General features: G+C 36.2%; 2 protein-coding genes across 4 annotated transcripts; one reads left to right on the forward strand and one right to left on the reverse strand.

The window, feature by feature from the left end:
* Positions 1-9,843: 9,843 nt before the first annotated feature.
* Positions 9,844-11,549, forward strand: LOC100246640 (dof zinc finger protein DOF3.6). Of its 2 annotated transcripts, XM_019220344.2 has the most exons (3): positions 9,844-10,164; positions 10,316-11,192; positions 11,290-11,549. In XM_019220344.2, exons 1-3 carry the CDS (start codon positions 10,114-10,116, stop codon positions 11,361-11,363), a joined length of 1,002 nt encoding a protein of 333 aa, XP_019075889.1. In that variant the 5' UTR covers positions 9,844-10,113; the 3' UTR covers positions 11,364-11,549. The 2 variants fall into 2 exon arrangements, with proteins under 2 accessions (XP_019075889.1, XP_059593439.1); XM_059737456.1 differs by having other exon boundaries at positions 9,851-10,164; positions 10,316-11,549.
* A 4,419-nt stretch (positions 11,550-15,968) lies between these two features.
* LOC100258708 (U-box domain-containing protein 13) lies at positions 15,969-22,676 on the reverse strand. 2 transcript variants are annotated; one of them, XM_002283956.5, is made up of 4 exons: positions 21,764-22,676; positions 18,764-18,880; positions 17,940-18,392; positions 15,969-17,535 (listed from the first exon to the last, which is right to left on the reverse strand). In XM_002283956.5, the coding sequence occupies exons 1-4, from the start codon at positions 22,031-22,033 to the stop codon at positions 16,327-16,329; spliced, it is 2,049 nt and encodes a 682-aa protein (XP_002283992.1). In that variant the 5' UTR covers positions 22,034-22,676; the 3' UTR covers positions 15,969-16,326. The 2 variants fall into 2 exon arrangements, with proteins under 2 accessions (XP_002283992.1, XP_019076214.1); XM_019220669.2 differs by lacking the exon at positions 21,764-22,676 and adding an exon at positions 20,044-20,195.
* Positions 22,677-23,886: the final 1,210 nt, after the last annotated feature.

Here is a 23,886-nt window from a genome sequence, read left to right on the forward strand (position 1 = left end):
ATATATGAGGACCTTTGTACTTTGTGATTCTAAACATACCCGTTTGTTTCACTGTCATTACCCTTAGTCGTCATTGGCACTCTAGTGCTTTTTTACATTGAATAACTAATACACTTGCATTTGATCTATAAACAGTAAACTCTTGGTACGCCTTTATGGAAAACATCTTCACAGCATGTTGCAAATCTGATTTTGAGGGAAATATTTGGCCAATTGATAACTCCCCATCAACATTTCCTAAAGTTGGCTTTTTCCATGGAGCCCAATCACTTACAACACAATTAATTGCCTCGTCCATATTCAAAAATTGTGGTATAGGTGGCATATGGTATGAAACGGGTGCAAATGTTTCCTATAGGTTGTCATTAGAGATATTAAATTGGGTGCCATGTGGGAAGGCAACTAGTGATGTGTTTTCAACCTCAAACTCAACCTCAGGATTATTAGACCTATCACCAACTTCAAGGTTCACAAATCTTGTGTTTTCACATTCCACAACTTGTTGGACCATTACCAAATCAATATTTTCTCTTTGAAAACAATTTTCATCATCATTAGGTAAATGAATCTCATCTGTGTAGATTGCATCATCTCTATCATCTTCCTCATCTCTCTCATTTTCGTCATCAACATTAGTATCACCTATTGATAATCGTGTCAAATGACTCATTTCATTACTCAAATGATAGTGGTTGGGAGTTTGCTTTATGAATAATTGAACTGGAAACATTTCATACTTCGATGACACCAGTAGCATACGTGCAACTGTCCGATCATTTCTCACCACTAATGGTTGAAATTTGTTCATTTCAGTTGGATGTCGACATTTCAAGACTAACTGATAGTCTCTATCAACACCAATGATATCATATATCATCTTCAACAAATCCACAAAGGTCATATGAATGGGCACATCTATAGGCTCAATCTCTACATTATTTCCAATATATCTCAAATTCGTTTTTGTCCTCAAAATTGTTCCATTCCAATAACATAACACTTCTACTATGGAATCAGTCATAATTGTCTTCACATAAATAATAACAAAAGGTTAATACATAAAAAAATAATATTTATTCAAGTAAAAAATAATACTTTATGGTCAATGATTCATAAAATACAATAATAAACCAAATAAATATTTAAATCGAACAATATTGGATGTTAATTCTCCCCATAAAAGGAGTCCGGTGGTTCAGGCTCAATTGCCCTTTTGCCAATTTTCTGTCAACTAAATGAACTGTGAATTGGAAATACATTTATACCTTGAGATCAATAGTTGCTTATTTTTTATTTATTTTGTTACCCTCCTTATTGACATTTTGATGATAAAGCAACATTTATTTTCTTTGTAAACCATTTTGAATCACATTATTGAGTATGATTTGGTTGGATTATTTTACATCAAGGTTTTTAGTGTGATATTGTTTCATTAGCTGTTTCTCTTTGGCTTCATGTTGTCATTGGCTTACTTTGTCCAATTATTTGATATTTTCCTGATTTTTGTTAAAACTCTGTTTCTTCGATGTTTCAGGCTTCACCCATTACAATTGGTAGGCGTCAAGCTTTTGTTGAGGAAAAGAGGTCTATAAACAGTTCTAGAGGCAAGTTGGATTTTTTGTTGAGTTATTCATTTAAAAGAAGGAATGTCTCTAAAAATGAAATGTCTATGAGTTGCATAGTGAATGGATAACATCTTTTGCTGGATTGAGGTCTGTCCTTGTCAAGATAAAGGAAAGACATGATATATTTTCTTGTGTTAGTGCAATGGGGTTAGGGGTGGGGGAACACCGGAGCATGGGTATTTGTCAAAATGATGCCTTTGAAACCTATTTTATCAAAGCAACAAATTGCGGAAATGGAACTATTTCAAACGTTCTCTCTAGAATTGGTCTTCTTGATGCAGATCATACATTTTTAAATGGTGGATGGGAATTGGTTTTATTTAGTGAAAATTTGGTTGCATCTCCTTGCTGGTAGGAAATTTTACATCCAGCATAATCCAATTTATCAACTGTGCTTTTAAATTTTTTAAAAATAGATCTTTTTCAGATCATGATCCAAAGGTTAGGCTTCACCCAATATTTCCTGATTGCTTTTAAATAAAGAAGTAGCTATTTTTTTTGTCTTGCAGTGAACAATAGAACACGTTTTTCAAACGGAAGGGAGTTTTTTCCGGAGAGGACACGTGCAGATTTTGAGAGCAATAGAGGGATTCTGACAAAGATCGGGTTGCCACTTTGAGGAATCAAAAAAAGATTTTTTTTTTTTTTTTTATAGCACAAGTTAGCTTTCACATATCCTGGAATAATAATAAAAAAATAATAATGATAATAAAAAATTAAAAAAAAAAAGTCCAAACTCCTGTCAAAGGCAAAGTTGAAGGCAACAACATTCTGCATATTTCTCAAAAAACTGTAACCCAAAAAAAATTCTCAAAAATTCTTCTCATGCAACGAAGCACAACACCTGTAACCCAAAAATATTTCTCACGCATAAATCAAAACCAACCTCAATTGCAACTCCAAAAATGTCTCTGGCCCACTGGTGGGGCTAGGGCTTGAAGATGACCTCTAGATACGGGATGAAGCAAATGGGGAAAGTTAAAAAAAATTATAGCAGAAAAAGCCAACCGCAAGATGAAGAAAAGAGAAAGTTAAAAAAAATGGTGGGGCTAGGGCTTGAAGACGACCTTTGGATACGGGATGAAGCAAAGGGGGAAAGTTAAAAAAAATAGTGGGGCTAGGGCTTGAAGACAACCTCTGGATGCGGGATGAAGCAAAGGGGGAAAGTTAAAAAAAATGACAGCAGAAAAAGCCAACCGAGGATGAAGAAAGGAGAAAGTTAAAAAAATATATATATAAACAATTGTTGGCTCTGCTTACGTGGAAAAAAAGGCTATTTTGAACATTACTTTGACCTGAAGGCCAACTTTGATATTATGTTTGGGTATAAGGCCATTTTGGCCGTTAATTCCCTTTATTTGTACCATGTTGATTTTACTTGTGAATTTTTTAAAGTTAAGGGATCTTCTAGTTTTAATACTCAAAGGATAATCCATCAAATTAGGTTGTGGAGAAGTTTATATTGGCAAAATATAGATGTCTACTACATTGCTCTTTGACAAGTTTGGCTTATCCATATGGCTTCTACTTTGAGCGAGTAATTAATAGGTGTTTTCAAAATAGTTTGAATTAGTGAGTTAAACGGCACCTGTCATGAAGGTCACCATTCATAAGGCACATCACTTTGTAAATTTTGAAATAATTACCATTATAACACTTACAATGCACTATCAATCGTCACTCATTTGTTTTTAAAAATGTGGTATTTTACCAAGTGGTCAATGATTGGGTTGTTTTAACTATTTCCTTCCCTATATGTTTTAGAGAATCCTTATACACATTTTTTTTTTCTATCGTTTCTACTTTGTTTGCTCGTATCAATGGTGATCCCTAAGGAATCTCAAGTTTCACTTATTGTATGATGTAGATGGAAAATTTGGAATCTATTTAGTCCCTTACATTGAACATCCTAATTTTGAAACCAAAAGTCGCAACAAAATTACCCCTCATTACTTCATGTCCAATCCGGTCATAGACTCTCATTTCATCCTCTGATCATTGATGCACGACAAATAGATAATTAGAATAACTTTATACTTGCACAATTACTTTTAAGTATTAATATTGTCACTATGAATATTAGTTACAACTATGTTTATAATATTCTTACTTATTTTGATCATGTATGAATTGTTGGGATGGGTATAGCTACTCCACCTCCATTAAATACTTGGATATGAAGTTCAAAGAAATGTAAGAGTATGCAAACAAAGAAAAATGAAAGACTTATAGATGTACAATCATGTGCAATGGACAGACAAGGTTGACAAAAGTAAGCATAATTAATTTCATGATGTATTTAAAAGGCACTACTTATAGGAAATGCTAGATCTCTCTATTTCCTACCTAAGACTAGGTTAAGAGCATGAAAATCTTCATAGGTCATTAGATCTTATGCAATGGAAGTAAAATAATAACTTTTGACATTAAAGGATCTACCGAAAAAGCAAGTTTAGGCATTAGAGCTATAAGAAAGTTGTATAAAGGGAGGAGACAACAAAGAATGACACCAATTGATGGTGACTCATTTTAAGCCAACTTTGAGTCTATGAGTATAGACACTCAACATAATGGCTCATCAAATAGGACTTATATATTTTTAACAAAACAACTTTAATAATACATATTAGTGTTTCTTTTATTTATATTTTTTTTAGTTTTCCCTAATATTTTTATGAGTTGTTATCAATTTATATCCCATCAATATTTTTTTATCCAAATTTCTATCCAATAGTGTTGATATTTTTGTAAAGTCCAACCACCAATATTCCCATAAAAACTTATATTTTTATCCTTAATTACAATTAAGAATGCAATATGTTCATGAGTATGACTAGTTCAGATATGATTCTAAAACATTTTTCCAAATGGGTCAAAGGTGTTTGTTGAGATGTGACTAAATGATTTTAGGGTATATTGAGAATTTTTGGATGAACTATGTAGGTTTGTATGAGATTTGATATAATTCTTCTCATTTTCTTTATATTCCGAATAATTGCATGATTCATTAGCTAGTATGAACCAAGGTGGCAATGGGATTAATAGAAAAGAGTTTATAAATATTTTTCCCATTATAAGTAAGTGGGAGATGATAGTGCTTAGTCATAAAAGTTGTCCAAAGTGGTAGGCTCCTAACGCTAAGCTTTTCATATTTTTCTCCCTTATTCCTATTTTTTCTCTAGTTAATATTCTAATTGACTAGAGATGAGGATTGAACATATAGGTATAATTCTAGAAGGCTATGTGTTTTATAAAAGCAAATATTTTGGTTTTTTCTATTAAGTTAAAAAACAAATACCACCTAAAGATAATGACTAGAAAAATAAACATGTGAAAGAATAAAAAAAATCCAAAGAGCACTCAAACTATTTAGAAAAATAATAACAAATTAAATAATAACAAAATTTATCAAATCAAAAGTATATAAAATAATAAACCTAGGATGAACAAAATATTCCCTCTCTCTCTTATTCTCCTCTTGAATTCAGGAGGAACATTTTAGCACACTAATAATAAAGTCTTAATAAGAAAATATAAATGGAAAAAGAATCCGAAAAGCTCCTTGAAATTGACATGGCACTAGGGATAGTAATGAAATCTTAATGTAGGACCCTAGGTTATAGAAATAAATGTGCTATTGAGAAAAGGAAATTCTTAAAGATTTTTCATGAGGTAAAATCTTAAAAGAATCTAAAGGCGTACAAAAAGAGTAAATTAGACCTTTACTTTTAAGTTTTAAGTACAATAAGGACATCTTTTATAATTCAAATTTGTCTAGTCTTGTGGGAACTTTAAGAGATGAATTTAAAGTACCAATATGAAAAATCATGAATATTCATGGTAGACTTCCCTTGGGGATGAAGGTTTTGAATAAATAAGAGTATGAATAAAATTTGGAGCTCCATAATTAAATTATATGTTTGAAAATTGTGTTTAAATTTTTTCTTTTTTTATTAAAGATGAATATCATGTTGATATTTTTAAAATTTTGACTAAATAAAAACTATTTTTGACAATACATTATTTTTCTTTAAATATAAATAAATAATATTGAAAAGTGTAGAACATGAGTTTATTGATAGGATTACAAGGGGTGAGAATTGACTTGACAACCTCAAGTCCAACTCAAATTAATAAACATTTAATTAACCCAACTCGATCTCTAACCTAAGATGTTTAACCCAAATAAATCTCATTCTTATTTTCTCAAGGCTCATTAGTTTCATATTAGACTTGGGTTAAACTTTTGGGTTGGACAAGTTGTTAGGTCTATATGAATTAAATTCGAGTTTAATTGGATTGAAATAATAACTTTTAAAATTTTATGTGTTATTTATATAAATAACACATTATTTTGCAATGATATAAAAAAAAATCTATTTATCTTTTTAGAAATAAAAAATACATAATATAATTAAATTTGATACACTTTTTTTTTAAAAAAAAAATTATTTGAAAGCATAAAAAATGAATATATTTTATATATAATAATATAAATAATAAATATTATAACATTTTTTTCAACTTGTCCAAAATTTTAACCCAAATTTCAACTCAAATTGAGTTCAAATTGAGAAAACACAATTTAAGTCCAACTTAAATATTAAAAATACTTATCCAAGCCTTTTCAAACATCAAGTTGCTTGGGTTGTTCGAGCCAACTCATATTGGTTTGAGACTGAAAGCAATGGTTTTACCCTACAATCTAAAATAAAGCTTTCTTACTTCCATTTCTACAACTATCCCTTCCCAAATTTTGTTTCCATTAGTTTTTGAATTTAATTACTTAAAACTTTTTATTCCTATGAAGGAGCATCACTATTTGTATTTAATGATCAAATATTTATAACTTGGATTCCTTCTTAGATCCACGTATTTTTTTCTTAGACGTGGAAATTAATATTTATATTTTACTAAAAAATTTCACTTATTTTATTTAAACGTAATAGTTATATTTTTTTATATTTAATTTCTATTTTTCTTAATTCTATAAATATTTTTTGTAGACATAATATTGAATTGAATTCCTAGAGCAGATCACATCATGCAATAATGCGTTTGAAATTCAAAAATTTAAACAAAATTTTTGTACGTGTATTTCATTTCATTCTTCTAAATGTAGTTGTTGCTTTCCCAAACAATCTCTAATATAATTCATTTGTGGGCTTTGTCTACTGCAGTAGGCCTTGCAGTGGGCTTTCCAGTGGGCTGCTGTTCGGAGACTAGATCTTCATTTGGGCCTGCTTTAAAGAATGGAGGTCTACCCTACTTGTTGCCAATAAGGTGCTTGGGTTGGCATAGATCGGTCCATAGTCACACGAACCTTGTTGGTGGTGGGCCAGGCCATGGCCCACTGGGCTCCATGGCCCAATAGGCTTTCAAAATACTACTCCCAAGTTCTATTCCATTTCCAAAACCAATATTTTTCAATGATTTCAAATGAGAAATGGCGGTGGAATCTGCACTTCCATGATATGTTGGCTGTGATATGACATGTCAACTTTCTCCATCCTTTGATTAATTGGTATGGGTGGGTTTGGTGGATTTGTGTCTTAACAGGTACGCTGGGGCTTCACTTTGGGGGCAATAAAGCGTTCAGCAGCTGAGCTGATGGGTATAGGGAGCATCTGTTTAGTGTCAGTGGCATGTGCAATTATTAGCAAAAGCCTTTCAATAGCATTTCCCTTTTCGGATCAACAACTAAACGCGTAGGAACACTTGTATTATGGTCTTTGACAGAATGCTAGCCTCCATTAATGGCAGGGTGGGAACCATGTTTCCGAAGCAGACAAGGCAAAAAAAAAAAAAAAGTGGGCGTTTTAGCATCACCTGGATTCTTTACTAAGTGATCAGATAACGTTAAGGAAACCATGATGTCTTGATAAATTTTCACTACTGTAGGTCGCATGTGTGGGAGGACTGTCACTGGGGAGAGGAGAGGGGACAAGGGGTTGTGTTAAGGCTGCAGTTTTGCTTTCCTTTTAAACTATATTTCTGTGTGAAAGGGGATTGCTTTTTGCATGAAAATAAGCAAAAGCCATTACCATATGCCTAGAAATATAGTTAGAGAATCAGATTCTATCCCCACCATCTTAATTCAAATAGATTTTTATCAAGTTTTGAATGTCGATACAGTGCATACCAAGCGGTTGAAGTGACATACATTTCTAAATCCAGATATATATACTTTTACTTGCACCCCATGTTTCTAGGACTACATATGAATACTCAGATTCAGTCCTTTTCATGGCAAGTTTTCTTCCATAGCCCTACAACTTACTGCATGTTGGGTGAAAAATCCACATGTTCTGTTACATTAATTGAATCCCATATTATATAGTTTTGTTGTTGTTGATTTCTTTCTTAATTAGAGAGCAAATTCATCATCTGGGTATTTTGACTTTCTAGATGATTGATGTTTGATTGGGGGAGAAACACAAGATCCAGCACCATAATCCACGGGGACCCCACTGACTTTACACATTTCCACCACAACTTATATTCGTAATATGTGTATCATTGTTGCCTTTTGGAAAAAATGGAGTCTAGACTATAACCCCAAATGATTTTTGGCTTAACTTAAAGGAGAAATTTATCACCATGTGCATGTAGGGTTGTAAATCATCTCAAACCACTTGCTTATGTCCTCAACCTCAGTTTGTCCATTACAAAAAGATGTTGATGCATGAAGTTCATGTAGGTCCAAGTATTTTCCTCCCCTTTTCTTTTCTTTTCCTTTTTTTCATCACATAATTCAATGATCAAATGCTTTATCAGAAATTGAATATATATGACCGATCACGATAAATACAAAGAAAAGAGGGATCCATCGATGATGGTGGAATTGTGCTTTTTCCACCACCCCGACCCCGCATATATTCTGTAGGCTATTGTTAGGAAGGGGTTTATCTAATGGGACCTACAAGTGGCTACCATGGCAAATAAGAAACGAATTCCGACCGTGAGCATCTGATGACAATGATTGACGAAGACCGATCCTCTTTGTCGCTACATCATTGGGCTTTAGGGGCCATGACCCCCTTGTTAATTTCTTTACTAGACCACGTAAAGATGTAGAAGTAACTGGCATTCTCTCCACTGAGTTTCTGGTTTTGCATCATTTTTTGATGGTGAGATGGGTTCTCTGATCAATTTGAGGGTTCAATACATCTAAAATTGGAAATTCCCCAAATGGATGCGATTATAGATAGAGAAAATTACTGGATTTGCATAATTCATATTTGAGAGTCGTTTTCAGAATTGAATTAGTTTGTCAATATGCTTACCATCGAAGCAATGCAACATATAGAGAGTGAAGTGGAACTTCTCAGCATGGTCTGATCTCTCTACATATAGTACTTTCCAATTAGGAGAAACTGGATTCCACTGATCAGCATCAACATCATGGTCCAAATTAACTCTAAAGTTGTTAAAGAGAACTTACTGCTACTTCATTTGAATAACTTTCTGAACACTTTGGAAGAACACACCATGCACAAATGTCCTTATGATTTTAAAAATTCTCATGCCCTTTTTTTTATGCTTACTAAAAAGGTGATTGGAACAGTCTGATTGGAGCAGCTTATTATTTTTCTAGAAACAATGGCAGTGGAAAATCCACAAACTATGAGTTTCCATACTCAAAAGAGAGGGGATGAAATTTTCATACAATCATGGAAGTAGTGCTACCAGCACTGGCTCCTCATGGAATTTATAAAAGTAATTCATCAAGCATTGAGGAAAATATATAGCTAGGAAGAATCAAGCATAAAATTAAGGATCAGTTAAAATTGAATCAATTACTGAATGTATACATGTTAAGTAAAGATAAGAAGGAGCCCTGAGATAACATAAAATTAAAGAGCAATACTATAAAGAGGCAGTGCAAGTAATTGATCAATGGCAAAGATCTCTTGGTGCAAAGCAGAGCTAGCTGCTTACTTGGATGGATGATCTAAAGTGAAGAATTCTATAGCAAATTCATCGATCATGTGGCAAAGGTAATGCTCATTATTTGGGCTGTACATCACATTGATTAATTTTACTTGAACAGCTCCCTGATTTGGAATTTTGGTTATGGGAGAGGGTGATCCCACCACAATGACAAGAGTGACAGTAATTATTTGTTAATTAATATATCACTAGGGTTACATCTTTCTCTCTGTCTTCCATGCATGAGGAGCCACCACTTTTTTCTCTCAAGCACTAAACCGCAGTCCGTCCATCACAAGGAAGCTTAAAGGCTAAGAAACTTCGCCCACTAAAGCCCTAGAAATATAATAAAACAAAAAGTGATGAGAATGAGAGAATAAGAGCAAAATAAACAAAAGCCTCATCTATCTTTCCTTCTTCTTCTCTTTCTTTTCTCTTGCTTTCTTGGCTCTGGTATATCTTCTTTGTGTGATTCGCCTTCGTAGTTCGGAAAAAAGGGGGAAAAAAAAACGAAAGCACACCCATCAACCTTTATAAAAGAGAAGGCTCAAAAACCATGGTTTTCTCATCTGTTCCACTCTATCCAGATCCTTTGAACTGGCAGCAGGTATGGTTTCTTTGAATTTTCCTTCCACTGCTTCTTCACCGAAAAGGATGATAATGAAAAAAAATATTCCTATTCCTTTGTGATCTTTTATTGAATATACCAAATATTTAGGATTTTAATTTTCTTCTTGTTTTTGGATTTTCTGTCGCAGCAACCCAATCGTCAAGAAGGAAGTGGCAATGAAAATCCCCAGCTTCCACCACCACCACCTCAGGCCGGTAGTCTGGGCTCGATTAGACCTGGTTCGATGGCTGATCGAGCACGGGTAGCTAAGATACCACAACCAGAGACAGCACTGAAGTGTCCCAGATGCGAATCGACCAATACTAAGTTTTGCTACTTCAATAATTATAGTCTCACACAGCCCCGCCACTTCTGTAAAACATGTCGACGATACTGGACGAGAGGAGGTGCCCTTAGGAATGTTCCGGTGGGTGGAGGATGCCGTAGAAACAAGAAAAGCAAAAGCAGTAGCTCGAAGTCGCCAGCTTCTACTGAAAGGCATGCTGGTTCGAACTCGACCAGTGCAATTCCCTCTAGTGGCACCGCAGAGATAATTGGTCACTTGCCAAAACAAGCTTCTCAGTTACCCTTCATGCCCACTTTACAAAATCTTACTCAGTATGGTATTGGGAATATGAGCTTGAACTTTGGTGGAAATCTGCCACATGTAATGGCATCCAGTGGTGGTGGCCAGAATGAAATGGGTTTTCATATAGGTAGTAATTCAGTAGGTTTGTCCGCAGAAGGAGTGGAGCAGTGGCGTTTGCAACAGGTTCAGCAATTTCCTTTCTTGGGTAGCTTTGAGCCACCAACAGGTTTGTACCCATTTCAAAATGAAGATGTCAAAGCATCGTCTTCTGTAGATAGAAACGGCCATCTTCCCCACATGGTGTCGGGCTCTGGGGTTGCCCAGCTGACTGCAGTGAAATTGCTAGAAAACCAAGGGCTAAACTTGTCAAGGCAGTTCTTGGATACTTCAGAAAATAATCAGTATTGGGTTGGAAATGCGTGGACGGATTTCTCTGGTCTCAACTCTTCCTCCACTAGCAATCGCTTATAATTTGACATTTACTACACTTAAATCAAATATAATTGACACCAAGCTAGCTGTATGTTCCACAGAATCGCCTCAGCTTGTCGCAAGTTCCAAATCCGAGAACGTAAGATCACTTGCTGAGGAACCTATCTCATCCTGATCAATCTACTGCCGAGCCAAGAAATGGTAGATTTTGTAGAATTTATATGTGCCCTTGCTTATTTAATTTATGTTTCTAGTCTCCTGTATTTTATGGGCTTGTTTACAGAAGTGTGCGTGCCGGGTCTGATGGAGTTTGTTATCTGACATGATGAACTCATTACTATTAAAATTTCTCGTATGCCAACTTTTTCTTCTTCTTCTTTATGCACTAGCATTAGGAGTAGTACTGTTAGTTGCATTAAGATGAGATGCTGCAAGAATCCTTTCTGGGGATCACCCACATTTAGCAAGATTGCCAAAGAAAAAGAAATTAACCTAAACCAGTTGTGATCGACCTCTTATCGATAAATATTAATATACAAAGAACCAGTCTTGTTGAAATTGCCTTATATCAAGTAGTTCAAGCTTTAATTTGTACTGTATCATGTTTTTGATTTGTTCTTGGTGAACAGTACTATCTGCAATGTTAAGAGAAAAATGGAAGCTGCATTAGAACGTTTCTACAGTTCTACAGCACTGAACCTTTGTACTTATGTATTATTTGCCCACATATTTACACACTCATATGCTTGTTTACTTTCGACCATGATTCTAGGAGTCTTTTGAATGGTCTTAGGAACTTAATAACTCAGAACTAGAAGTGATGTTTCATCCGCACTGCTTTCCATCAATCTCCCGATGGACAGTGACTCCAATTCCCACATTTTTCCCTATTCTTCTATATCAAGCAAAATTCAAATTCCCAGGAAACTCCTTGTCTCTCATTTTTAGGTGATTCACCAGCTGAGAGGTTAGTTCTTTTCAGTTTTCACCTGTCCAAGAAAACTGTTGATCAAGGCAGCCACGTCTGTCCTCCACCATGGAGAGAAAGAGAGTGAGGACATGGGAAGTACTTATTTGTTTTGTTGGGTCGTGAGAGTGAAAGTTGAAGTCTTGAACTATGGAAGTTATAAAAAAACAATATAAGAAAACGCCAAAAATCCCACTCAAAACCATGCAACCCAAAGCCCACCATAGAATTCTGGAATTTCCTTTGTTTCAAAACCTTCGTCCTCACGTTGTGACAGCCTCCCAACTTCCTTGCTTGGTTTTATTTGGTTAGCCTTGCCTCCTCTCTCCCTTTCTCTCTCTCTCTCCCTCCCTCTCTCTCTCTCTCTCTCTCTCTCTCTCTCCACATTCAAATCTTTGATACTAATAATTAGATATTGTAATCATAAACCATCTAGGGTTGGTTGTCTGAAAAGAAAGGAATCCGGATTTGCTTTTTTGCAAGGACCAAGGCTGCCTAGCAACAACGAATAAAGCAAAGTCCATGCTCGTGTCAGTGGGTCATTGGATGTAGGAAGCAAAAAACAGTTATCGTGGGATACCAAAGTTGTAGATGTAGGTGGGTAGGAAAGGCCACCAGCAAGGAAAGAAAAAAAGAAAGAAGAGAAATAAAGACGAGTGGTTCGTTGTTGTGGTACGAACAATTCCAATCAACGGAGGGCTCGGAAATCCAAGCTTTGCTTAGTCTCCATGTTCCTCTGTTGTCCACATGGATACGTCTCATATCTTGTATCTCTCTCTCTCTCTCTCTCTCTCTCTCTCTCTTTACGTTTCCTTCACAACTTGAAATCATAAAAGCAATCCAAGGCCACAAAATATCACTGAAATGTGACTGCAGAATTACGAATTATTCAGTAGAGATACGGTCATGCATTTCATATTCTGATATGTATATATCGTAACAGTATATATATATGATTATGATACTGGATTGTTTTAGTCAAAAAAGAATCTGTTCTGAGAAGTACTGGTTCAAAGAACTTATCATTTTGCTTTTTCATTCTTTTTTCTTTCCGTTTTCCAGTGAACCTCTCTGGAAACTGCTGCAATCAGATCATCTACAACCTGCATTATTACCTTTCTTTCTTCTCTCTCTCTCTCTCTCCATAGTTTATGCGGTCACTGTGTACCAATCAATTGGAAGCATGCATCTTAAGGGCAAGTTGGCTTTCTTCCATCAGCTGCCCTGTCAATACAAATGGAACTTTTCCCCCAAGAAAATAGACTATTCAAAGCGTCAATTTTATCACTAGTGCGAAGTTTGTAGAAGCAACCTTCTTTTGCATTCACCTCACCTCCCAATTCCCATATACCAACCTATAATAGATTCAATGATTCTTCACGTAATATAAGAACACTTGGGACCCACTTTAGCTTCGATTCAATTGATCGAGTTTGCTTTTAATTGGCAGGTGTTGGAAAAAGAAAATTGTATATCTTTAGCAAACACACTGTGGAAACTGGAAACTTTAGCATGCATGTAGGAGAAAAAAACAAAAGACAAGATGGAGCCGTTTCCTCCTGTCCATCCTGCCCATTTGACTCAGTAGAAACTCGGGTCTTCCATGGATTTGACTTTGTACTCATTGGGTTTGAATTATTTCATTTTTGTATCATTCTCCTGGATCTATCAACCTGAGTTGAATTAATACGTCAATTTAATGCATTTTTGGAACATTATTTTTTTGCCTTAAGAGACCAGTTTGGAATGGAGGGATTTGAATAAATGAATTGAAATCTTACAATCTAGTGTTTGGAGTGGACTGAAATTTTCGTAAAGGAAAAAGGAAAAAGATTTTGCAGGTTGTTATGGGATAATTTTAGAACTTTTCATTTGTTTTAAAAAATGGTGGAAGTTTATGAAATTTATTTTTATTAAAGCATTTACTAAGTTACAATTTTATTTATTTATCCTCTACTCTACAACTTGTTTTCGTGTTCTTTTCTTTTTCACTTTTTAATTATCTCTATTTCTTCTATTGATCATCATCTAATTATTATTTTTTTTTTAAATTTGCTATAATATTGAGAATTAGGTCGTTCGTAAGCTTTTTACGAATTGACTATAAGTACATTTAACAATTATTCTAAAAGTGTTTGTACTCCTCTTAATATTTGAAAAATAAAAATTTTCACATGTTAAAAAATGATTTTCTAAAATCACCATCAAATATACTCGATATGATAATAGCATTCAAAAATTTAAAAAAAAAAATATATATATATATTTAATAGTAATTTTTTTTATTTGAGTGAATTAAGAACTTTAAATGAATTCTATCTGTCTACCTTGTTTTTCTTAAATTAATTTATTAGTTCTACAATTTTGAGTCATTTATATTTACTATTAAAGTATGATTAAAATAATTCTCTTGTGACACTGAACAAAAAAGAGTATTATTTTTATTTTAATTTCCTTTTATATCAAACACAATGACTATGTTTGATTCTTGAAAGTAATAAGAAAATAAAAGAAATGCTAAATGATTTTCTCATGGTTTTATTATAAAAATGTGAAATAAAATTAAATATAATTAAAATTATTAACAAATTTGTATGTTTTTAAATGATTTAATCTACATAAAAAAAGTTAAATCCATGAAAAGAGTTTAAAATAATTTATTTTTTTTTATTTTGATTCACTTTTTTTTTCTTTTGTAATTTTTTTTCCACATATTTTCCTTCAAACTGTCCTGAAACAAACATAGTCATTTAAGGTAAAAAAAAAATAAAATTCAATTCCCTGTGGTATTTAAAAAAAAAAAATTGAGAGAAAGATCAGTTTAGAGGACCTAAACTCCTAAGGCGGGCCATTGACAAGCCACTTGGCATGTGAAAGTGAGGTGGGTACATTTGATAAAAGTGTAGTGCAAAGGTGTGGCTCCACAAGTCTCAAATATTCATTCCAATTATTATTCTAAGTAACATGTAATAGAACTTAAGCTAATCCTTAATTATTAATCTCCTCAAATTTCTTTGCCTTAAAATTCTACATGGGTAACTATAATCTTAAGTGATGAAACATGTGTTGTCTTTCTTTTAGCCGGCCTAATAACGAACAATCCCAACGACCCTAGATAATCATAGACCTAGTCTCACAAGACTCAAATAGCATCTAGTATTGATTCCAATTGTTGTTTTAAGGCCTAATTCCACAGCACTCAAATATATAAAATATAAAAATAATAATTTTAACCAGAATGATACGGATAAGGATAAAATATTTACGAGATTTTGGTATAAATACTTGGGTTCTCTTAAGAAAAACATCGTACCTGGATCATCTTACTTTACTAATGCTACTAAGATTCCTTAACTAAAAGATGCTGACTCGTTTATAAACCCCACGCTTTGACAAATCTGATTCATGATCCACGTAAGACAAGATATTATAAAATAGCAAAAGCTATGGACACTGGCCATCATTTTAGCAAAATAAAAATGTTTATACACCATGTCTCTTCGACAAACAGTTGCACAGCCCAGCCTAACCGTATGGTAATGGCACCTGTCAGGCTGAACCATAGTGCCCCTGCATCGATGGAGATGGGTCCCATCCCATGACTCCCCCAAAATGCCCTTAGGGTTTCCCCCAAGCCGCAAAAGCCTCCACTCAGAAGAAAGCAACAGTCTAGGCCCCCCCAAAAAACAAAATGTACGGCCCAGAATAATAGGTTAATTACTAATTCCATTTTTTCTAACCGGATTACAAACAAATGCTTAACTTTGACTTTGCCCAGAATTCAACATAAGTTGTGTCAGTTTACTTGCAGAATTATAACATTTCAATTTCTGGCATTTCCATTTCTTTGAATGTAGTTTTCTCGCTGTCGATAGTTACATTAGCAAACTTCAATATGAAGCACTTTGATCTGGATACAGAAAACATCTCCTTCAATAAAAACTGAGGATGATTACAGGCGTACATGTTGTGATGGCACATCTCACACTCGTCAGATCATATTTCAGTCCTTTTCCTTCTCTTTTTTGGATCATGATGACTCTTTTTAAATCATCAAAGCCTCAACCCCACACAAACCAAATGAATAACTTTAACAGGTGGGGCAGGTGATCTTCCACCTCCCCTTCTAATTAAGCAAAGCCGCCTCAACCCAATACGACACAAGAAAACCTCAGCCATCAACAGCATTCATTAGCGTGGACAGCTGTGTGTGCGGGCTCTCTGTGTGGGTGTGGGTATGTGCCTGGGGCTGGGCCTGAGCCTGAGCCTGAGCCTGAGCTTGAGCCTGAGCTTGCACCAGAGCCTGCTGTTGCTGCTGCTGTTCAATAAACCTGCCCATGCGCTCAAGCAACTGTGCAGCCTTTCGCTTGCCCCTATCGGTGCCATTTTGAGCCAGATCCACCAATGGACCCATCACTCCAAGCTCCTGAGCTTCCGCTAGATGATGTTGGTCACCAGCACAAAGATGCACCAAAACTGCAGCTGCATTTTCTCTGTTCCTGGGGGACCCGTTGCCAATAACCTCCACCAAAACTGGCACTGCCTCGGAGGATCCAATGGCTGCCTTCCCTTCAGGATGGCTGGCTAAGATTGCAAGTATAGCCAGTGCCTCATCCACCATTCCACCTCCAGGTTCTGTCAGCAGCCGCATCAGTGTGGGCACTACTCCAGCTCTCACTGCCTTTCCCTTGTTCCCTTGGTAAATACACAAGTTGAACAGTGCGGTTGCAGCATCCTTCTTCCCCCTCTGGGTACCTTCACTTAACAATGTCACCAGTGGTGGGATTGCCCCTGAAGCACCAATTGTAACCTTATTCTCATCCACCACCGAAAGGCTAAAGAGGGTAGCTGCAGCATTTTCCCGTGCTTCCATGCTCCCCCTCTTGAGCACATAAACTATACCAGGTACAGCTCCAGAGTTAATAATGCTTGATTTGTTATCTTCACATATGGAAAGGTTAAGAAGCGCTGTGACAGCATGCTCTTGGGTGCGGGAATCAGGTGTTGCAAGGAGGTTGACCAGGAGAGGGATGGCCCCCGCTTCGGCAATGGCCACTCGATTATCTGCATTGCGCTTAGCAAGAAGGCGGATCTCACCTGCTGCATTTCGCTGGTCTTCAGGGCTGCCAGATCGAAGCTTGTTGAGAAGAATTTCTATGTTGGTGCGCTCAGCTGGTGAGCAGGAAGATGCAGTTTTACTGGGCCGAGAACTGCTGGGTCTTTTTGGTGGCTCGATCCCATTAGACTCGCACCACTGTGCTATGAGGCTACGCAAGACATAGTTTGGTGTGAGGGCCTGGCTAGAGAGGGTCTGTTGTGTCTTTGGACATGTGCCATGTCCTGCTTCCAGCCATTTCTCGATGCAGGAACGTTCATAGGTCTACAACAGAGAAACATAGAAACCGCTAAAGAATAGTAATCCAAGGATGTGATATAAGCAAATCTCCAGATTGCTCATTCATGGGAGATGCATCTAGGTGACTCAAAACATTAACAATTTAAAAGGTTCTTATAATAAATCTTATGGTCAGAATATCAACTCTCGTTAGATGATTATAAATATCTGAACCATGAATCCATTTCTTCCAGTCTCTTTCCAAATTTCTGATTCTTCCAAGCAACTAAAAAAATGAAGGAATCAAGAAAGCGAGAGTCAACTTCTATCCTAAGAATTTCGTGAAGGTGTTTGGTTTCTGATGCCACCAATGAAAATTAGAAACAAAAAAGAAACAAAAGCCCAACTCAGTTCGGCTATCAAAGAGCAAGGAATTAAAATGCATATACCTGCCCTGTTGAAACAATGACAGGATCGTTCATTAGCTCCAGGGATATCGGACAACGAAAATCATCTGGAATAACTGGGGACTTGTGATTCCCATCGGTAGATATTTGCCCGCTGCAACTTGAAGGAAGGGACTTTCCATGTGTAGCAGTCAAGTCTGGATTTTCAGTCTGCACAAAATCCTTAATTTTCTTCAATAGCATTGACATCTTCTCGATGCTCTCTCCAGGATCTGCACTGCTGGCAGTGACCATTTCATGCAGAGCCAGTGATTCTTGTGTGAGATCATCTATTTGCATTAATTGCAACTTCTCAGCCAACCTCCTTAAGACAGCTGGGTCTGTAGCTGCATCAGTGCTCTTGTTATAAAGGGACACAAGATCCTCATACAGCTCAGCATCAGTTGCATCAGCCCTTCCTTTGGCTCTTCTGAACTGAGAGAGAACTAGCTCAACCTGGATACAGAAAAAGCCGAAGGGAAAACAATAAACACAAAAATAGTACAAGAAATAAACCTTGGTGACTCCTCTGCTTTTGGGCCCTCCTCAAATCATTACCAACATAATAAGTGGGAAATGAGCATAATTTTCATGGACCATCTACATTTTATTATAAAATGTAACAAATCTTAGGATCTTTATGTTATTTCCAACTAAAAAGCTGTCTGGTCTGAGAAAATCAGGGTTCTCTATTAATCAAGTCAAAGTTTCATGCCAAAAAAAAAAAAAAAAGAGGTGAATCTTGTAGGAACTCCCTACAACCATCCATCCAAATAAAGACAATACTAACATTCCCAAAAAAGGAAAAAAAAGAAGTGAATCTCTACCTGTTCCTTAACTTCGTCTGTTATGTCAAGTTTTTCAAATGAGATTCCGCTCAAAGCTTGTTCCAGATTAGCAGTCACTTCGTGGAATTTGGAGACAACTTGCTCTCTTTCTAGGACCTGCAAGCAAAATGAAAAAGATTGATTTAATAAATAAATAAAAAAGGAAAAAGGAAACAAAAAAAATTAAGGAACAAAATTAGCTGTACAGCTTTGAGTATCCCAAGCAACAAGGGAACAGAGGCTTGGGTATGAGAGTAGCCACTAAAAATACCTTTGGATCTGGACCATCTTCTGCACATACATCTACTTATGTCTCTCAAGTACACTTCTGCACATACATCTACTTATGTCTCTTAAGTACACCTTCAGCACATACATCTACTAATATTTCTCAAGTATAAAATATAAAACAAAATAAGACGAATAATCCTGGTTCAGTGGTTTATTTTTGGGATTTTTATTTTCATTAAACATGCAGGCACAATGGAATTGCAATTTCAACTTTATGGGAAGAAGAAGCGGAAAAGTACTATCTCAATTCACCATTTAAAGGTTGAGGTGGACACCCAGTTCAAAAGGTCTGCTACCTTACACTCAAATGTTATCATTCTTTTACCCTTTTTTCAATAGTGGCAGAACAGATTTAAGCTTAGAAATCTACCAATTTCTAAACTTATATTTCTTGCTTTTTTGTGGCATCCACCCCCACCCCCCAACAAACATATGAAACACTAGATGCAGGGGAGCGGTGATTGGTTGTGTTTATTTGGTGGTTAAGCTGTTATTTCAGCCACTCCTGTATTTCCCCCTCTTATCATGTCAACAACACTCCTAACTACAAACAAAACATTCATCTTGGAAACTCCCCATATGCTTTGTGCCAGTTCTTCAACTGATAATAAGCAAGGATCCATACCATTCTGAGTGGAATTGTTTGTAATATGGAGAAGTTAACAAGCTGGTTGGACAAGCAGGAAAGAAGATAATAAGGAATAGAAGAACCTTATGACAAGTTGCATATTCAGAGACTTTAAGTCATTATTCTTGGATCTCTCCTTTTCCTTTGTTGGGGTCTTCTTATTGGACTTATTGGACCTCTTAGATTGTTGTTGCTTAGGTTGAATCTTTTCTTGCATTTGTATACTTTGTATTTACTGGGATTTACCTTTCTTTTTCCATAGTAAATTTGACTTTCAAAAAGAGAAAACAAGAAAGATATCATTCTCTTCACTCCTTTCCTTCCTTTATAGGTTAATACACCCCTTACCTCAATGACATACCATATTAGACATTAGACTCTCCATGTCTGAAAACCACTGCCCTTGGCTTGGTCCTTTTGTATCAGATTAAGAAGTGGCAATATAGGAAGAAAATGCAGCAAAATCACTGCATATTTATTGTGCAATGACCTGGACGATCTAAACAACCAATCAGCAGCTGTACACATAAATGAAAACCAAATTTATCACGTACTCTTCACTAGTTGCGAAGTAATAAAAAATACCCCTAATATTAAAATTTATCCTCAAATGAATTGCAAAATTTTCCAAATGCTTCAAAATCATAGTGATGCAACAATAATTCTTTTCCATTTCTTAAAATGTATCACTTTTCTCTCTCAAACTCATTCTAGGATTTTCTTCAAGTTCACCTAATAGTTTCAAATGATTCCTTTTCCATGACTATGCATGACAGTAATGTAAATGTTTTTAAGGCCAATAATTTCGGTAATAGAAGAGAAAAATAACTCAATCATCGATTAAACATATGCCCATTACTTGGGAAGTTCTTTTGCAAAACTGATGCAAAAGAAGTGGTTCCATTGTCTGTAAAATTAAAGAGGGGTGCTTTTCTTAATTGCTGAAGATAGACCCAAGCAACCCAATGGTATTCTAATTTTTAATAATAATAATCTTCATGTTCTAATTTTTAAAAAACACAAAGACGGCATAAACCACAAACATGGTGGCAGATCATGCTCAAGAAGTTCCAACAGACACAAAATTAAGTCGTGTGTCTAATTTAGAGGAGTTCACAAGGGTATAAAACATAATAACAGACAAAATCATACCAATTAATATAATTGGGCCTTATGGTGCAATCAAGAAAAGGCCTAATGAGGACAAAAAAAAAAAAAAGAAGGAATAAACAGATACATATTAAAGAATGACTGGAATATATAATCCATACATGAAAGTGATACTCATGAATCAAAAGACAAAAGACATTGCATCTATATGAATGAAAACAAATCAATCCAGATGGTGATGACCATATCAGAAACTATTGCACTTCAAAACTGTAGCGAGCTAATAAAAAATTACCAGATGGACAAAAGAACCAGAAGATCTTATCTTAGTGATAAAAGAACTGGTAAAACAAATGAGCAAATACATATATGAATCAACTTTCGGATGGCTTCCAATAGGTGATGGCATTTTATGACTTTCTTTTACCTATTCCCTAGAAATTTTACTCAGCTCGTGATACACGGGCAATTACCCATGCCAAGCAGAGGCTTCTATTCTCCGTTCAATTAAAATGAACATAATTGTTGCTAAATACTCCGCACTGAAGACATCCCAGTAGGAGAAAGGAACTAAAACCACCTCACCTACATTCTAAAGCCCTATTCCTGATAGAGGGAAAAACAAAATAACAACTGATAACATTTTCAAACCAATACGACACTAACCCTGCTGGTCGAGAAAATATGGGAAAACAAGCGCAAATGAATCTCAAACTTTACATTATTCAGTCATCTGGACCTAATACATCCGCTTGAGTTAGTGAAATTGAGCTTCTCTTTTGTTGACATCCAAACGCCCCAAAAAATCACAATATTAAAAAAATTTCCTTTCCTTTCCTCCATTTTCTGGGAAACCAAACAGAATATCACAAGAAAATATAAACGACAGCAACCACATAATTCAATCAACTAAATTCAAACAAGCCAAATAAGAAAACACACAAAAAAAAATTCTAAGGGAATGTACGCACCATGAAAATCTTGCTCCCTTCACTACCAAATCTGAGCAACTCTTTAGCTGACTCCAGAGCCTCCTTCAACGAGACTAGGGCTTTCAACGACTCCTCTGGAATCGGCTCTTTACTGTCCCGAATCTCTTCAAACATTGGAATCAACAGCTTCAACCTTCTTGCCAGATTACAATACTCTTTCCTGACCGTACATCTGTAATCTGAGATTGACGATATCTTACTAACTGTATCGATCAGCTCCTGTACTGGAGCTCCTTTTGCTTCTTCCATGGCTTCAGATGAGAGATCTAACTGCACTCACCCCAACCGTACCGAACCGCCCACAGCAATCGATATACAAGATTCGTAGAGCACTGGAGTTCAGCTATATTGCCGACGGTGACCGGAATGGTAGGCCGGAGTCGTCGCCATGAGACAGGAAGTCTAGAGAGAAGGCGAGAAAGATGTTTTGGTGCTGCGATTCACGCGCAGGAGACTTTTTCTGGCGCGGCTGAATGAGCTTAACCAGGGTTGGGACTTATCCAAACCCAGGGTTTGCCTTTAGCCTTTATCCAGCTGTGATTGTTAGGCTTATCGGCTCGGCGAGAGACTCGCTGGGTCAGAGAGATTTTATCAGGGGACCAACGCCGGCGTCCCGCAGTGGTCGGCGCACTCCTTCGTGGCGTTTTACTGAATCGAGTTAACTTCTCCTTGATTTCTACACGCAACGCAACTGAATTTCCTTATGAGTAACGGCGATGCCAGCTTTAACCTTCCCAAATAATTTTCCATCTAAATATTAACATAATTTTTATGACCATTAAATTTTTATTTATTTTTTTACTTTTTTACTGTAAGAAGTAAATGCATAGATATGTTACAAAGTTTCTTTTTTCATGAAGCCAAACATCGATGATGAGTGGGAAAAGGAAAAAAAAAAAACCATGGATAGGGGGAGACACCTCAAACGTTTCCAACATCAGGTGTCTCCCATTGGGAAGAAGTGCATGGATGTAAGAAAATCATGGCGAGACATTTGACAGAAAAAGAAAACTCCCTGATGTAGAGAGGGGCAAATATAAGATAGTAGAAAGAATTGTATGGTGGGGGAGGATTAATAGTGGCAGTAATGCATACATGGGGGGGGGGGGGCAACAAGGCAATCATGGAGGAACAAAGTGGTCTTCCAACTTGGGAGTTGGGTCACCCAACCAGAAACCTCTTTCTTTTTCAATCCACAGTCTCAACCATCCGCTGCCAATTTGGGGTTGTCATAATCTCATATCTATCAATTTGTTTTTGTATATACACAAAAACTGTCAAAAGACTCTTTGCTTGTATTTAAATGAATCACGATGGAGATTGGAAGACTTAGCATTGCTTGTATTTTTCCTAACCTTGTGTTCCATTAATTTTTTAAGTATATATTAAATTAAATTGGTTGTTACATGTTAAGCTTGATATAGGATTTTGATCATTTTTTTATGAATGTTATGGGTATTTAGTATTAATTATACAGATAGGCAATTTCCAGGCAAGTGCGCAGCGGGGCCTAACTAGGCTGGTCAGATTCCTGTGCTTTTCAGGGGGTGAATACTGTCTTATCAAATTTGAAAAGTCAAAGAAAATCGAATGGAACGGATTGACTTCTGACACCTACATTCAATCTGGGCCCTACACCTAGCAAAATAGAGCAAACAGTTCCCAATCAAAATTCTAGATACACGTGGACCACATGCACGGTGGGTGGTGATAGTGGGTTTATAGAGAAAGATAGACCGTCGTTTCAGTCTACTCGATAGCGACTCAACTCGGCTCGGCTTTAAGCAGCTTACTTAGACCTTGGTGTATCTGAGAGCCGTCCACTTTGACGGCCCACTCATCAAAACCCTTCAAAATAATAAACATATATTACAGAAATAAAGAACAAGTCCACGAGAGGTCAAGTGCGAACGGAAGGGGAGTGGGTGGGTCCCACATCGCGGAAACCACGGCACATGGTCGACGTGGAAGCAATGATCCATGCTCTGTACCTCGCCCACGTGGCACGATGCGGTCTTGGAGCTGAACATAGATCTCAGCCGTCCAAAGAATCATAGGGTTTTCCTTAAAAGAATAATAAATTTTTAGAGAAAATTATGGAA

The sequence above is a fragment of the Vitis vinifera genome, chromosome 6 (assembly GCF_030704535.1).
Source record: "Vitis vinifera cultivar Pinot Noir 40024 chromosome 6, ASM3070453v1".
NCBI lineage: Eukaryota > Viridiplantae > Streptophyta > Magnoliopsida > Vitales > Vitaceae > Vitis > Vitis vinifera.

Excerpts from the sequence above, each read along its gene's own strand:
- LOC100258708 (XM_002283956.5), bottom strand. The coding sequence starts at position 22,033 with ATGGAAGAAGCAAAAGGAGCTCCAGTACAGGAGCTGATCGATACAGTT. Across the intron at positions 18,881-21,763 it reads AAGGGAGCAAGATTTTCATG|GTCCTAGAAAGAGAGCAAGT; the intron begins GTGCGTACATTC and ends TTTTGCTTGCAG. Across the intron at positions 18,393-18,763 it reads CAGACGAAGTTAAGGAACAG|GTTGAGCTAGTTCTCTCTCA; the intron begins GTAGAGATTCAC and ends TTCTGTATCCAG.
- LOC100246640 (XM_019220344.2), top strand. The coding sequence starts at position 10,114 with ATGGTTTTCTCATCTGTTCCACTCTATCCAGATCCTTTGAACTGGCAG. Across the intron at positions 10,165-10,315 it reads ATCCTTTGAACTGGCAGCAG|CAACCCAATCGTCAAGAAGG; the intron begins GTATGGTTTCTT and ends TTTCTGTCGCAG. Across the intron at positions 11,193-11,289 it reads TGCGTGGACGGATTTCTCTG|AATCGCCTCAGCTTGTCGCA; the intron begins GTCTCAACTCTT and ends TATGTTCCACAG.